Below are 16280 nucleotides of genomic sequence, written 5' to 3' on the forward strand. Positions count from 1 at the left end.
GTTAATAATTTCAGGCTACTGGGACACTTCTGGGAATCATGAGCTATAGCAGAAACAAGAAGTAAGAGAAAGATGCAGCCATCCAAACACAGTCTCATTAGGCTGTAGATGCTTGGAAAGTTCTCCGTCAAGTGAGAAGAAAAGCAGTAATCAGAGATTTACTTTTTTCAAGTTCATATCTTTTTTTATTACTCCAGACAAGTTCTTCTCAAGCAGTGATTCATGATTAAGTAGCAGAACAGTTCTTGATTTTTAGCTGAACCAAGCCGAAACAGTTGTGCTCCATTAAAGATTTGATTTGAGCTTTTTGAGTGTGAACATTTACTTCTTTGTTGTGTCATGTCATCGCTGTATTCTAAACATAATCATTGATAGATTCTTGGTTAAGATTCAAAGCAGAAAAAAACTTATAAAACTTAACTGGCAGAGGAGCTGGCCAAGCCGCTTTCCATCATTTATCAGCAGTCCTGGCGATCAGGGGAGGTCCCAGTTGACTGGCGGCTAGCAAATGTGATGCCCATCTACAAGAAGGGCCGGGGGGCAGACCCGGGAAACTACAGGCCTGTCAGTTTGACCTCAGTGCCAGGGAAGCTCATGGAGCAGATTATCTTGAGAGTCATCACGTGGCACTTGCAGGGCAAGCAGGCGATCAGGCCCAGTCAGCATGGGTTTATGAAAGGCAGATCCTGCTTGACGAACCTGATCTCCTTCTATGACAAAGTGACGCGCTGGGTGGATGAGGGAAAGGCTGTGGATGTGGTCTACCTTGACTTCAGCAAGGCTTTTGACACTGTCTGCCACAGCATTCTCCTCAAGAAACTGTCTGCTCTTGGCTTGGACTGGCGCACGCTTCGTTGGGTTAGAAACTGGCTGGATAGCTGGGCCCAAAGAGTCGTGGTGAATGGAGCCAAGTCCAGTTGGAGGCCAGTCACTAGTGGCGTCCCCCAGGGCTCGGTGCTGGGGCTGGTCCTCTTTAATATCTTCATTGATGATCTGGACGAGGGCATCGAGTGCACCCTCAGTAAGTTTGCAGATGACACCAAGTTAGGTGCGTGTGTCGATCTGCTTGAGGGTAGGAAAGCTCTGCAGGAGGATCTGGATAGGCTGCACCGATGGGCTGAGGTCAACTGCATGAAGTTCAACAAGGCCAAGTGCAGGGTCCTCCACCTGGGGCGCAATAACCTCAAGCAGAGCTACAGGCTGGGAGAGGAATGGTTGGAGAGCTGCCAGGCAGAGAAGGACCTGGGAGTGATGGTGGATAGTCGGCTGAATATGAGCCAGCAGTGTGCTCAGGTGGCCAAGAAGGCCAACAGCATCCTGGCTTGTATCAGAAACAGTGTGGCCAGCAGGGCTAGGGAAGTGATTGTCCCCCTGTACTCGGCTCTGGTGAGGCCGCACCTTGAATACTGTGTTCAGTTTTGGGCCCCTCGCTACAAGAAGGACATTGAGGTGCTTGAGTAGGTGCAGAGAAGGGCGACGAAGCTGGTGAGGGGCCTGGAGAACAAGTCCTACGAGGAGCGGCTGAGGGAGCTGGGCTTGTTCAGCCTGGAGAAGAGGAGGCTCAGGGGCGACCTTATCGCTCTCTATAGGTACCTCAAGGGAGGCTGTAGTGAGGTGGGGGTTGTTCTGTTCTCCCATGTGCCTGGTGACAGGACGAGGGGGAATGGGCTTAAGTTGAGCCAGGGGAGTTTTAGGTTAGATGTTAGGAAGAACTTCTTTACTGAAAGGGTTGTGAGGCATTGGAACAGGCTGCCCAGGGAAGTGGTGGAGTCACCATCCCTGGAAGTCTTCAAAAGACGTTTAGATGTAGAGCTTAGGGATATGGTTTAGTGGGGACTGCTAGCGTTAGGTCAGAGGTTGGACTCGATGATCTTGAGGTCTCTTCCAACCTAGATATTCTGTGATTCTGTGATTATCCATTATTGTTCCATTTCTTATTTATATGGAAGCCATTAATATATAAAGCATGTTGTAGGCTAGCCTATTAATTAGGCAACTCATAAAACAGATCTTTAAGGATGCAGTGATTGTTAAATGCTTTCATAGGTGCAAAAAACAATTGGAAAGATAAATAAAAGTTAATTCAGAGCTAGATGATTCAGAGATAGATAATTAAGGTAGATGCATGCGGGCATACACGTTCAGATGAACCCTGTGTTCCATTGGACTGCCTTTATTTACCTTTGAACTTTACCTTTGGTTGTGGAGTCTGAATTTTAAGAAATATAATCTATTATTCTTTGACAATGATCAACGTATAACAGCACTCTGAAGGACCAGCTGTTTCTATTCAAGTATTTATGATATAATTTATATTATATATTTTATGATGCTTAAATGTTGTCTCTTTAAACATGAATATTAATAATAACTCCGTTCATACTACTTCATAAGAACATGAATGAGCAAATACCACACAAGTCAGACATCTTTCACTGATCAATAAATGTAACAGTCACCAAAGCAACATCTTAATCATCTTTTCAACAAACATGTCTTAAAAATTGAAGTAACTTGCAGGTGTATCAAACATATGATATGATAGTGAGTGAGCATAGACTGACAGTGCTTTACTTAATATAAAATTTAATGGCTGAAATTATGTATGGCTTACTGTTTGTAAAGGCACATTAAATACCCTGAATATGTTCTATTTTTACTACTGCTTATCAGAATTACATACTTTTTGTTTACTTACAGTATGAAAGAGGCTGGTTTAGGCCATAAACAGTGGAGGGGTGGTCCCATTTCATCAAACTGCAAGCAGTGTCCAGTAGTTTATACCAATCCTGTTTGTGGATCAGATGGTCACACATATTCTTCTCAGGTAAGAATTAAATAAAGAACTGAATTATTCTTTTGTTTTTCTCTTGAATTTCAGCTCTTGGGAAATAAAATCCTCTGTTTTTACACAAATCAACTTTTATTTCTTTTGACTAAAATACGTTCCAGACTGCAACCTACAGCCGCAGTAGTGTATCTTAAGACTAAAAGGTGAAGTGGTAGCAAATGCCAAGCAACATGAAACAATAGTACCTGAAAAACCATGGTGCTACTGTGCAGCAGAGCTCCAGATATCAGTGCAGGTTTTTGAATAGGAAGCAGAGTGTTGGTGTCCCCAGTCTGTGGTCAGGAAAACATGAAATTCCTGTTGACCACTGAGGGGATGCTTCACATTCCAAGAACTTAGGCATAGATGTAAAATGTCCAGATAAAAAATGTAATAACATAAATAATTGTTGTGTATCTTTACTTCTTGCAACAGCATTTTGCGTATTTTAAGACCATAATCAAATCTTCCTTCTATATTCCTCAACCCTCCTTTCTTTTCTGTCATACTTATTTAGAGATAGAATAATAATTCAAAAACAGTACTGTCAGTTTACCCAGTCTTTTGTAGGGAAAAAATTTGGGTTACACTGAAGTCCAAAACCCATGAGCCTGCATTAGTACAGTACTCAGCTCAGACTTGGGACATCTCACTAAGAGGTGGAGAGACAGACTGTAATGCTGAAAACACTTGTTTTGTTTAGCATCCTCTCTTAAAACTTTGAGTAGAACAAATAAATAAATAAATAAATAAATAAATAAATAAATAAAAATAGAATGAAACTACTGTTTCCTCAACTTTGACAATTCTTACGCTTTTATCCTTTTCATGTTAGAAAATATTTTTCTTAAAAAAAAAAAAAAATGCAACAGTTAAGGAAGTGTGCAAGGAAGTGTCTGAAGGAAGGAACAAGTAAATTATTTGTAACCTCTCTCTGACCAACATGTTGGGGTAGAAGCAGTTCCCTCTCATAAAAAAAGAATCATAGGGAGAAGTGAAATGGGTGGAAAGGTAAAGAAGGAGTGTTTTCTCTCAAATTAAGCTCAAACTATAACACTGCAAAATGGGGAAGAAAAAAAAAAAGAAACCCACGAATACATGCCAAGACAAGCCTGGGTGCTTCTACTTCTTTTAATTGAAGACTGATTGAAGATTGAACTTCTAATTGCACTGGGGAGGGAAGGGGGGAAGAGAGAAAGCTGGTAGCTCTGTATTTGCACAGAGATTGTTTCTATAGCTGTGAAGCAATTTTTCATTCATTTTTAGAATCAATCTGTTGTCCATAATGAATTATTCTGATTTATGCAATATTGGTAAACCATATGTGGTTGGACTCTGATATACTAGCAGAAACTCTCAGAATTGATTCACATTTTGTGGAAATGTGGGAATAATTGATCAGAAATAGATGATCCATTTAGAATCAAATGACTTCAGTCACCATAGTCCTATAGTGGCTTATGGCTGCTCTGGGTCTGGTCTGAAGCAAATGTTCAGAAGTCTGTAAATAATGATGAGATGCAGGTATTTTTACATCAGTTCACGTGTGCTGCTCAAACAGGATGATGAGAAATGAGTGCAATGAATAGATACACTCTGCTTCCTTTCCAGTGCATTATTAGAGCTACAATCGGTACAGTAGTACATATTATTCAACCTCTATACCTGTTGCATGAACATAATGCAGAGGTAATGCAGCACAGCAGAGCGCATTTGCAGAGCTTTTCCATTTTTGTCTTTCACTACCTTGTAATGGTAAATGTAAGTTTAAATGTAAGTTTATGGTAGCAAAATGCTTAAAAAGAAAAAAAAAAGTTAATGACAACAGAAGATCTGCACTACTATAAATATATATATATATTTTTTTTTCAGTGGTGTTATGATTTAAAATTCCATGCTGCATTTGCATCAAAATAAAGGTCCTTGCAAGGTTATTTCAAGAGCAGTCATTTTTAAAATTGACATAAATATGAATGTTTGTGTTCCTTTACTCCAGGCAAAGTTTAGTTTCATTGTGGCATGAAGCTCCAGTAGCAGTTTATATAGCAATTTTCTTTTATTTAGAATGCATTTGTCAATGACTATGGCAAAGTATACAGTACATTTTCTGAAAAGAAGTCAGTAAATTGTAATAGTGCCTTGGAACACAGCTAGGTGGCTGGCAGTTTTCTGATGCTGATGGACACTTCTTTAGGAGTACAGACCTCCCTTTTCAGGCCAAGTGCATGCAGGTGTTTATTTAATTATATAACTATAGATACATGTATTTCATACTTTTTTTTTTGTTTTGTTTTGGAAAAAACAAACACACACACACACACAGAAATTTATAATGGTACATAGTAGAAAGAATTTTACATTGTAGAAAGTCTAACTTCTAAGCTGAGCTTATCCAAGATCAGGTAAGGTTGTTTTCCATTGATTTTTAGCAGTCCAGGTTAAAATTTACTGTGCTTTCAGCCCACTGTTATTCACATACAGTCAGCGTAAAGGCAAGTAGCAAGTATTATTAGCAGTACAAGAATATTGAAATAAAAAAAATTACTTGCTGAAATGTTGAGTACTCAAAGTGAACGTTAATTGTTATGTAAGAAGAAATTCACTGTAAAGGGAGATCCTGCAGTTTCCTTAACAGGGTGGCATCATACACCTTTCAGTTAGTAGCCCTTAAATAATACTGCACGTGTTTTACGTTTCATAGTCCAGTTTTACCTTCTGTATTTCTCTAAACTTTGGCATTTGAAAGTGCATTATTCATTTTAACTCCAGGAATTTTCAAACAGTGCTGTAGCTACCCCTGTGTATTTGGGGCTTTGTTACCTGCATAAATTTGGCATGGGGATCCATATTCCATGGGAAATAGGGTCACCACTGCCAGAATAACTCACGCAGCCTGTTTCTGGCTTCATCCTTCCAGGAATAAAAAGGATTTGGAGTGCAGATGGGGTGCAAAACACCTCAGATGGAGTGTTTTGTGGTAGCAGCCTACCTTCTGTCATACTGTTTTAGCGAGCAGTGTTGGACAGCATTCAGTGCTGTCCAACATGCATTCAGTGAAGCTAGTGTATCTGTGGATGAAGTGATGGCTGGGATGCTTGGAACAATTCACATTGTGCTATATTGCAACCAGAACTTCAGAAAATGGTGCAAGAAGAAAAAAAAAAATGGTCATACATCAGATGAGATTGTTTTTAGTGAGATAAAAATGTGTTTTCATTGATCCATGGAGTATACTTTATCAGGTTAAATGAATCTTTACAGAAGTAATGGAAACTCTTTTTGGTAATTGTTTAAATGTTTAAAATCTAATACTAAAAAATCAGGTGTGAGGCTGTCTGGTTTTCCAGCTTCTGCTAGCAATGTGTTTTACCAGTAATGCTTGAAATTTTATCTGGAATCTTTAAATTTATGGGGTAGAATAGGATATTCAAAAAAATACTAAAATCAGACAGAAGTGTCAGAAGGGTGACTCACTTTATTTAATCCATTTTTCTACTGCTAAAATTATATATTTTATATATAATTATATATAATATATAATACATTATAATATATATATAATCATATAATATATAATATATACATATAATATATATAATTATAATATATATAATTATATATAATTAATATAGAAAATTATATATTAACTGATCTCTCCTTATCAAGTGCATTCAATAAATAGCTGTGAAAGCTTTAGGGAATGGAAATCAGCTTAGATGACAAATTACTTTATAGAATGTTCAATATTTTGAAATTCTGAGCAGGTCAGTATTTCTCAGAATAGGATGACATGTTTATACTACCAAGAATGGAATTTGGCTCCCTTTCTTCACTTCCAGAATACTATGTTTGTTTAGTGTAAAACTATATATTGGATTTACATTAAAATATACATAAACTTTAATACTTCAATAAAAATATTTTTTTTAAAAAAGCTACTTTATGGACTGTAAAATGTTTTCTTAAGCCTTGATTTATGTAATGTTTTTACATTGTTTTTAACACATTACGTTTTCTCTACAACAGAACTAGGCTGGAAGGACAAACTAATAAAATAATAGGACAAATTGACAGGGGAGAGTGAAACTACTGTCAGCGTTTAATATTTTTCATATCACAGTAGCAGTATACTATTAAAAATAATGTAGAAAGAACTCAGATTCAGAATCTATTCATGAAAATCTAAGTTTGCATATTAACTGTCAAGAGTCAGCCAGTAAAACAAGAAAAATAAAATAGCTTAAAGTAAAGTTCAGATGACAGTTCAGATTTTGGATTTCTTAAAGTGTTAAGTTTCATTGAAGATATCAATAGTTATCTGGAGATGAAATAACAGTTTTCCTCTGAGTGGCTTTTAACCAGCAGCAGTTAATCTTTTGAAAATAGTATTCAAAATGTTCTTATTGGACTTACAGCTGAAATAATCAGAATCATTTTGCCACAAGGCTTAATTTCAGCCGCATATACACATCATACATCATCTGCAGACAGAAATGGATAGAGGCTGAACACAGGAGTTGCCACTGGTGTAGATATTCTGGTGGAGTGGTGGTGGTGAGCAGATAATAGTTCTGAAAAGAAACCGACAGAAAGATGGGTCTGGAGCATTAAGAGACAATAAATAATGTTCTTAAATTTGCATAGCCATTTGAAAGATTAAGGTACCTGAGAAGGCAGTGGAGAAGATGATGATGAATTGCATCAGTTGCAAGGAGGGAATCAAAAGGTTATCTTAAGATTTACCATGCAGAAGTTCATTAGTAAGCCTGGTTTCAGTGGAAAGAAAGATAAAGAAGGTAGTAATTGGAGAAGTAATTAGGTGGGATTAAAGGATTTTTTTTCTGTGATCGTGGGAACTTTTGGTCATTTTTTTGTCAAAAAAAAAAAAAAAAAAAAAAGGGAAAAGAGGGAGCAGCTAAAGGCACTGACCATGAAACAAGATGGTGTCAAGCTAGGGAATGAATTTTGAGTGTTAATAGCAGACAGTAAGAATGGTATTAAAGAAAATGAGATTGAAAGTGTCAAATGACAAAAAATAAAACTGTGTCAGGTCTTGGCCCAGTAAAAGCATTTAAATATTATAGTAATAATTCTCTGAAAGAAAACCCCAAGGAGTGTGCTAGTGTAGTAGTAGATGGTATGGAAAATAAATCTAAGCACTTTCTAGAAAGAAGTCCAATGGTACATGGAGTAGCCATGGAGGAGAGACATGACTACCTAAATTGTCTGCTACACAAGGCAGGTGCTCCAAATATAGGACAAAATGGAAGAGAATGTATCAACAAATACATTTTTAATTTTCCTGTAGATTGTATCACAGAAATAAGTAAGTTTAAGATTAAAATGGGTCGTTTTCCTAAAATTATCTTGTAGGATAAAATATGTAGCTACACAACAGTATCATTAAAAAAAAAAGTCTTACGAAGAGCTCTAATAAGTGTTGGTTGGCTGTAATTTATTTCCCTTTTCTGAAAAATCTTTAATTTTCTTAAAAATTAATTCTATTTTTCCTTCTAAGAAGGGTTTTTAAGCAACATATATGCAGCAAGCATGAAAGAAAATGTACTTAACATTACTTAGCCATTTTGTTTTTCACTGACAATTATCAGAACAGTAAGCATTTGAAAAGCTACAGAACTGCAAATGAAGTGAAGATGACTAGAGAAAGTGTAATTATTCAAATTAAAATTTATTAGAACTTGCGATTAAATTTAGTAATCAAACAGAACAAAGTGTTCAGCTTCTAACAAAAATATTTTTACACACTGTTCATGTAGGTCACATTAGCACTTAGCACAAAACTGAAATGACTTAAACTTCAAGTAGTAACATCATTAGACCAGCATTGCAAAGAACTAGTCACAGTGTCCCAGAGAAAGCAAAAAGCCTCAGTCCTGGCATACCTCTCAATGAGGTATAATGTCTGTAACATTTAAGAGTCATTGTACAAGGCTCACTATTTGGCATTTGCGATTTTGAAAAGCTCACATTGAGATATTGTGGACATGAACCAATAATCATATAGCTACAACTCTAGTGAAACTACATTCAGTCCTATTAGCATGATTCAAATATTCCTTCACATTTTCAATATTGCTGATGCTTTAGTATGAGAATGATGTTTTTATATACAGAAGATTATCTGATCAAAATTACTCTGTAATTCAGAATTTTAAAATTATTTTTGAAAGCAGGAGGATGTGTGTGTAGTATTCCATTTTCGTGTGTACCGACCTTATTTGTTTTTAATATGACACATTTAACATTCAGCATTGTGAAACTAACATTTTATTCCAGCTCAGGCACATTGAATGTATAGCATTAAAGTAATCAAACCACAATCAAACCACATAAAACTGTATTAGATTCAGGTTTTCTAATGTATGGATGTTGCAATCCCCAGTAACCACATTCACATTCCTCACAAATAAATTTCAGATTAAGTTATCCAAAGCCACATATGGAAACATGAATCCAGAAGATTTTTTTTGCTCGTGTGAATTTTACAATACTGAGTGTGACTGTGAAGTTCCTCTTTACTTCAGGATTCTTTGGATGAAGCACTAGTTAACACCCTCTACCCTCCCTCATAAAAAAGCTAAAAAATAAAAATAAAATAAAAATAAAATAAGTAAGGAACAGACAATGTTCAGAAACTTTCTGAACATTTTAGCCAGCTCTCAGACAAAATTCGTAGGTTTTCATGGTAATATGGAGTCCCTCAGGAAACCTGCCTTCTTTCTACCTTCAAGAAGTGGTTGTGTTCTAACCTAATTTCAGTTCATTTATAGCAAGACAAGAACTGACCAGCCTGTTTACTTACATATCCAATGCCTTCTAAGCTGTTTTATGCTACATTTACAAGCAGCAAATAATAGATCACTTTTCTTCCACAAATGCCAGGTTAAAACATTCCTTGCCTGCTTGACTTGCTTGCTTGTTTTTCAAATGAGTACAAACAGATGTACTTTTGGATGAGATATTGAGTAAACTGGAAGAAGAATATGAAAGTAAAATAATATAAAGAACAGATCTGGACATTGATGTAAAACAGATGAGAGCTGAGAGAAAAGGATCTGAAAAATATGATTGAGCATCAAAGGTGTATCTTCGTATTATAGCAAAGTTCCGGGAAAAAACAGAACATCATAGGCCACCATGGACTTACTGGAACAGAAAAATAAGTTTGCTTAGCAAAATCTGCCCCTCTGTCCCTTGGAATGTGAAGTATGAAGAATTGGCTTTGTGTTGACCTAATTTTAATCCGCATGTTTGACAAAGTTAGAATATGGAACACTTCACACATCTTATAAAGGTATTAGTAGAAAGATTTGGGCACAATTCTGTGTGTCTCTACATAAGAAATATCTCTTTGAGTTCAAAAAGAGATGTATGTAGAGAAAAGCTGCCATATTTTTGGACCATTAACACCCACCTGTACAATAAATAGGGTGTTCCTTACCTGGCAGGATGAAAACCATTATGAACATGGAATTTCATGAATGTCCTACAGTAATAGCACCGTGTAGCCTACTATTTCAGGCTTTTTAATAATTAAATTCTAGTATTTTGAATTTAAATGAATCCTAGCATACTTTTTTAGGTAGGCAAAAAAAAGTAGAGATCTGTAGAGGCAATGTGATGGAAAGAAATCTGAGAATGCTGAGGTGTCTCTAACTACTGATAAAAAGGAGCAATGCAGTGCATTGATGTGGGTTTCACCTGAATATAATTATACAGATTTATTTGTTTTTTTCCTGGTTGACATGGTATAGTTTAAATATCGTAGACTTGGACAGTATAACCTATCATGGACCAACCAAGTCTGTGCACATTAATTTAATTATTTTTCCCATAATTAAAGACTAATGAGCATACCCTTTGGATGATATTTCAGCTCACATATAATTTTATAAATATTTCAACTTAGATATAATTAGATAAATTGAACTTGGTTAATTAGTACTACAATCAGCCAGCATGGTTTAGGAAACTATATCATATTAAAAATGTGGTGATAATGCATGCTAATAACCTGTAAGCAGATCTTTTTTTTTGTAATAAAAAATTCCATGCTTTTACAAGCCATTTATGTCTTGCTATAAGGTTTTATAGCTTTCTCTCTACTCTTATTTTACCATCGCCATTACTCAGAAATTTTCATGTCAGCTGAAAAGCATTGAAGTTCTTGACAGATTTTCAACCAAAATAGTCTGCTGTTTCTAAGATGATTTAGGAGAATTAAATGTTTTCACGTTTTTAACTTCTTTTTGAATATTCATTTTCAACTTTGAGGTGGGAACTTGGAAATGTAAACTGAGTTTTGTCTGAGCATTATTCCTTCCTCTGCCTCTCAAGAAATTTTCTCCAAATTACAAAACTGAGTGCCAGAAACAAGGTAGATCAAGGGTCTCATGTACAGATTTGAGTGATGTTCTGTGCATCTGTATCTTGTCTCTGATAAAAATGATGCAGAATTTTGTGATAAGAAGCTTGAAGTGCTGGAATTTGGGCTGTATGAGTGAGGGCTCTTAATAAGAGATGATATTAAGAGTATAGCCTTAAATATACCTGTGCATATATGTCAGAAAGAGCAATTGTTAATATTGAACATGTTTATAGTAAGCTATTAGTCTATTTTTAAACTGCATCAGTGTTTATAATTTGAGAATAAGCCAATAACACAAAGTACAATATAGATGGAAGTAATATGGCTTTATATTTTTACCCCTTTTGCTATTTTTTTTTTTAAGAAAAACTCACAACTCTCTAAATATTATTATTATTTTATATATTTAAAATATCTTGTCTTCTACAGAGTTATTGTCTTCAAGGGATATTGAAATACTAATTTGGAAATGAGGTAACATATTACATTGTTCTAGACAGATTTTAGACAGAATTCAGATTTTTATTTTTTCATTTAAATTGTTTTCTCTAGTTCATAGCTTTAGAAACAGTCTATCATCAGTTCTTTCAACCACAAAAGATTTCCTTTGCTCAGGATCTTGGTTCATTGGCATGTGTACTTTTGTTCTCTGGTGAAAATGCTAGTTGCATGTCTTTATGGTTAATATTTCTTAATGTTATTTTCATTTTAAACAGTAATTTATTTGCTGAAAGGGGTTTTACCCAAACTCCTATTGTTTGGGTAAGTAACGTGATTTAACAGGTTAAAACAGGTTATTAACTGTTTTCACTTTATGGATGTATATAGCTAAGAGTTTGTAGCATATGAACTAATGATTATGAGCTGTCTGAATTTAATTATTCATCAATGTATTTTTTCTTAGGCATGACCTGTTTAATTTTAAATGTACAGAGAAGTCATGGACCTCTAAAGAGCTCTCATTATTCAGATTAGGTACAATTAAATGTGACAGTTCTCTTTCAAAGCTGAAATATTTTTTACAGTTGCGTAAGTGTGAGTTATTGATTGTCTAACAGGTAGTTTACTAAATGCTCAGCATTAAATGGGACAAGTGTTCTGGAAAGCCTTTTTGTAAGTGACATACTTCATCCCATTAAAAATTCTAGAAGACTTTAATTTACAGTCCATTTTGCACTGCAGATTTATGTTTATATCATAGAAAAGGGTACATTGACGTATCTGACCTAACTTCAAGCTTTCAATGCCAAGGACTAAAAGCAATATTGAAGCACATAATGTATGCTATATGTATACGAGACTGAGGTGAATGCTCTGGCAGGTATCTTCAGTGTCTTGTGTACTGTCAGGGTGTACCAGATTTGCCTTTAGCTGCTCACTATGTGAAGGAAAGGAGAAGTTGTAGGGAGTATCTGAAGAGTGCTCTAGTGCATGAGCTGCTGTTCCTTACTTGCCAGGAAAATTGCATGTATCCTTAATACTTGTCTTTAATTCGTTTATTTAAAAGCTGATAGATAGATAGATATTCCTGACAAAACAGAAGAATACTTTGTGGAAGAATACTTTGTCACTGAAGTAGCACTCTTAAAAAGGGATAGAATTAAGTGTATGAGAAAAATCCAATTGGTTACAGACTGTGAAATGCCAAAGCTAATGTTACACAAGCACTGTTTGTTATTCTTCTTAGGTGGACAAATAATGTAATCTTATCTTAATTTGTTACTCACTGTTTCTTTCCCATTTCTCTTTCCTCACTTAAAACACAGAATGGCCATACATCTCTCTAATCAGTCATTTGTTTTCTCTGCACTGTTCAGTGCAGTCTTAAGTCTTTGATCTGTGTGGCTACTGTATAATAAACTAAATTCCTCATCTGTTTTAAAATCTTTATTTCCTGTAGTTTCTGAGAGGTCTGCAAATAGTAACTAATTTACACTGTCTCATCACAATCATTCTGTGTGATATGGGAGTGTTGCTTTACAGATAGAAGACTGTTGCAGATAAATGAAAGACGAAATTATTTGTGAGAATTTGATGTCCAATTAAAGGATCATCTTTTCATGTTTCACATAGAAAAGCATTTATGTATTCAATTCCTATTAATTTTAGTTGGATCTAAAATATTTAGCATGTTCTCAAGTCACATCTCAGGTTTTCAAGAGCTCAGGGAAGCAAAAATACAGACTTAGTGCCAAACAGAAGAATTTTGCTGAAGTAAGTTATCTAACATTCTTGGGCCAGCATAAGCATTAATTTCCTTCTCTTTCATGTGGTCTCCCTACTTAATTCATTACACATCATGCAAGCAGTAGTCTCTTGATACTGAGAAAGTTTATGCTGTACTTTCTCATTCAATAAGTTTCATCTCATCTGGTTGACCCATTTTCTCAAAGCAAGACAAACTACACAGGTGTCATTCCTGACACTCTTATCTGATCCTGTTTGTAAAGATCCCAATGATTAAGATTCAATAAACATTTCCAGCAATTTATTTTAATACCTCACTACCCTTATTATTAGAAAGTCTTCCTAATATCTAATCTGAAACTCTTCTGCAGCAATTTAAGCTAATTATTTCTTGTAACTTTCATCATGGTACTCTCTTCAAAAATATTTCAGATGCCTTTTCTTTGACAGCTGTTGTGAGAATCCTCTTTTCTCAAGCCTGAACATTCCCACTCCTCAAGCATGTTTTTCACCGATGCCATTTTCTAGGCCTCTAATCTGTTACCCTCCCTCCCCCTCCCCCCTTTTCTGGACTTTTTCCAGTTACTTCCTGTCTTATTGGAAAACTTGTCCTGAAGCTGGACAAGGTGCACTATTTTAGTGCTTGCCAGAGCTGTGTGCATTTTACATGTTTTGCAGGGTGCAGTCCTGTTTATGTATCCTGATATGGCATTTTTCTTAAAGATCATAAAGTTTATAGAATTGTAGAATGGCTGGGGTTGGAAAGGACCTTAAAGGTAATCTAACTCCAACCCATTGCCATAGGCAGGGACACCACCCACTAGATCAGGTTGCTCAGGGCCTCATCCAGCCTGGCCGTAAACACTTCCAGGGATGGGGCATCCACGACTTCTCTGGACAACCTGTTCCAATGCCTCACCATCCTCTGAGTAAAGAATTTCTTCCTAATATCTAATCTAAATCTTCCTTCTTTTAGTTTAAAACTCTTCCCCCCTTGTCCTATCACTATCACAGTGTCATCATTATTGACAATTCTCTCTCTCTCTATATATATATATTTTTCATTTGCAACAGAATTCTAGCCAGTTGTTCCACAGCTTGTATTTTAAAGGTTATTATTACGTGTACCTGAGAGTGGAACAGCAGTTCTCTGTATTTAATTATATATATTTCTTTAACCTGCGATAATAAGAGTATTTTATTCTATTTGTGTATTCTAAAGTTATTCTAGACTCTTACGTGTCTGGATATGTCAAGGATAGCTTTCATTTCATCTTCTAAGACATTAATGAAAGGACAAAATAGTTCTGGATTGTGATACACCCTTGCTAAAATCTACTTCCAGTGCAACCTTCTATTCTAACTGTAAGCCATTATAATCAACTTACAGTATGATTATACAAATAGCAGACTTACCACTATGGCTTACAAAGTTGCAGTGTAAGAGAGCATGAAAAGCCTTGGTAAAATAGAGGTACTTGCAATCTGTTATATCTTTGTTTTCTAAAAACTGCCCCAATAGAATAGATAAAGCTAGATCTGTTACAATTTGCCTGATAAAACCTTGTGGCATGGTTCATCTTCTTTCTTCTAGATGCCCACAAGTTGATTATTTTTTTTCTGTGTGATTTCCCATAAATCAAATTTAAAAGTTGTTTTTCCTACAATTCCTGAGGTCTTCTTTTTTATTAATTTTCTTCCTTTCTCATTCATTTCCAGTCTAACCATACATTTTCTGTCCATTAATATTTTTCAGTGGCTACAGGTTTGCTCAGACAGTTCTTCATGTGTACAAGGGTGTAAATATAAAATCTGAAATTTGAAAATTTCTAAGTTGAAAACTTCTAGACTATATAAATATTCTCTGAATATTCTTTTTTTTTTGCTTCACATAGAGGCTTTACCTCTGTATATGTGATACTCATGCTGACATACTACTCCTTTTTTGTAGCGGTTTCTTGTGTATTTTCAGTCAAAAAGTTTTCCCAAGTCACAGGTTTTCTCAGTGTCCCTCCTGTATATACACACACATACTGTCATTCACACTTAAAATTAGATAAATTGGTCACAAGAACATGTCTGGGGATTTCTTAAAGATGAATATATATGTATAGAAGTGCATGATATTTACTTGGACCTCAGTTTACAAATACAATGAAAGTTGAGATTGTTTTGGAACTTACTGTAAAAAATAAAATGTATTCTGCCCTTTTATTCATGCTAATCAAATGCACACAAATTTTATTTTATTTTATTTTATTTTATTTTATTTTATTTTATTTTATTTTATTTTATTTTTCCCTTGAGTTTTGTTTTTTTTCATTATTTTGCCATGGGAAAGAAAATACTATATATTTTTTTCCATTTTGGGGTGAAACAAGGTTCTTGGTACATGCAGTACAGAGAGATCAGTTTGGCAGCTGTTGAAGGGTAGCTACGTTGGAATGGAAGGTAGCAGAGCTTAATGAAATATATTACTGTCATTTAATCTTTTCAACTCTGTAAGAGTAGTTAGAAGAACAGGGTTTATGTATATGTATATATAATTGTTCCAGAAATATAACTATTCTCATCTTTACTGTAATAACAGTAAAGCTGCATGAGTCATGTCTAAAGATGACATACATTCTTTGATGTTCTTCCCGCATATTTTAATTGCTTGTCTCTAGTTCACTAAATATATACTTTGGGCAAATGTTGGAGAATGTTGGATCTATTTAAAACTGAGCAGGTTTTCAAACAGGCAGAATATAAGTAAACAAATTGCATCTTTCTATGGGAACCTTGACAGTGCTGAAGTGAGGAGCTTTTCATCCTGAAATACATTGCCAAGAGACCCTGACGTGGTACATATTCTTTGTCTGTATTGAAACA

At 35.3% G+C, this 16280-nt stretch overlaps 1 protein-coding gene across 1 annotated transcript in view; it reads left to right on the plus strand.

The window, feature by feature from the left end:
- Positions 1-16280, plus strand: part of SPOCK3 (SPARC (osteonectin), cwcv and kazal like domains proteoglycan 3) — a 194705-nt gene that overhangs the window by 115879 nt on the left and 62546 nt on the right. The window contains exon 5 of the mRNA XM_082759052.1: positions 2701-2827. Within this exon, the coding sequence (XP_082615178.1) occupies positions 2701-2827 (127 nt within the window). The remainder of the gene's footprint in view (positions 1-2700; positions 2828-16280) is intronic.

The sequence above is a fragment of the Aythya marila genome, assembly GCF_965140915.1.
Source record: "Aythya marila genome assembly, chromosome: 4".
Taxonomy (NCBI): domain Eukaryota; kingdom Metazoa; phylum Chordata; class Aves; order Anseriformes; family Anatidae; genus Aythya; species Aythya marila.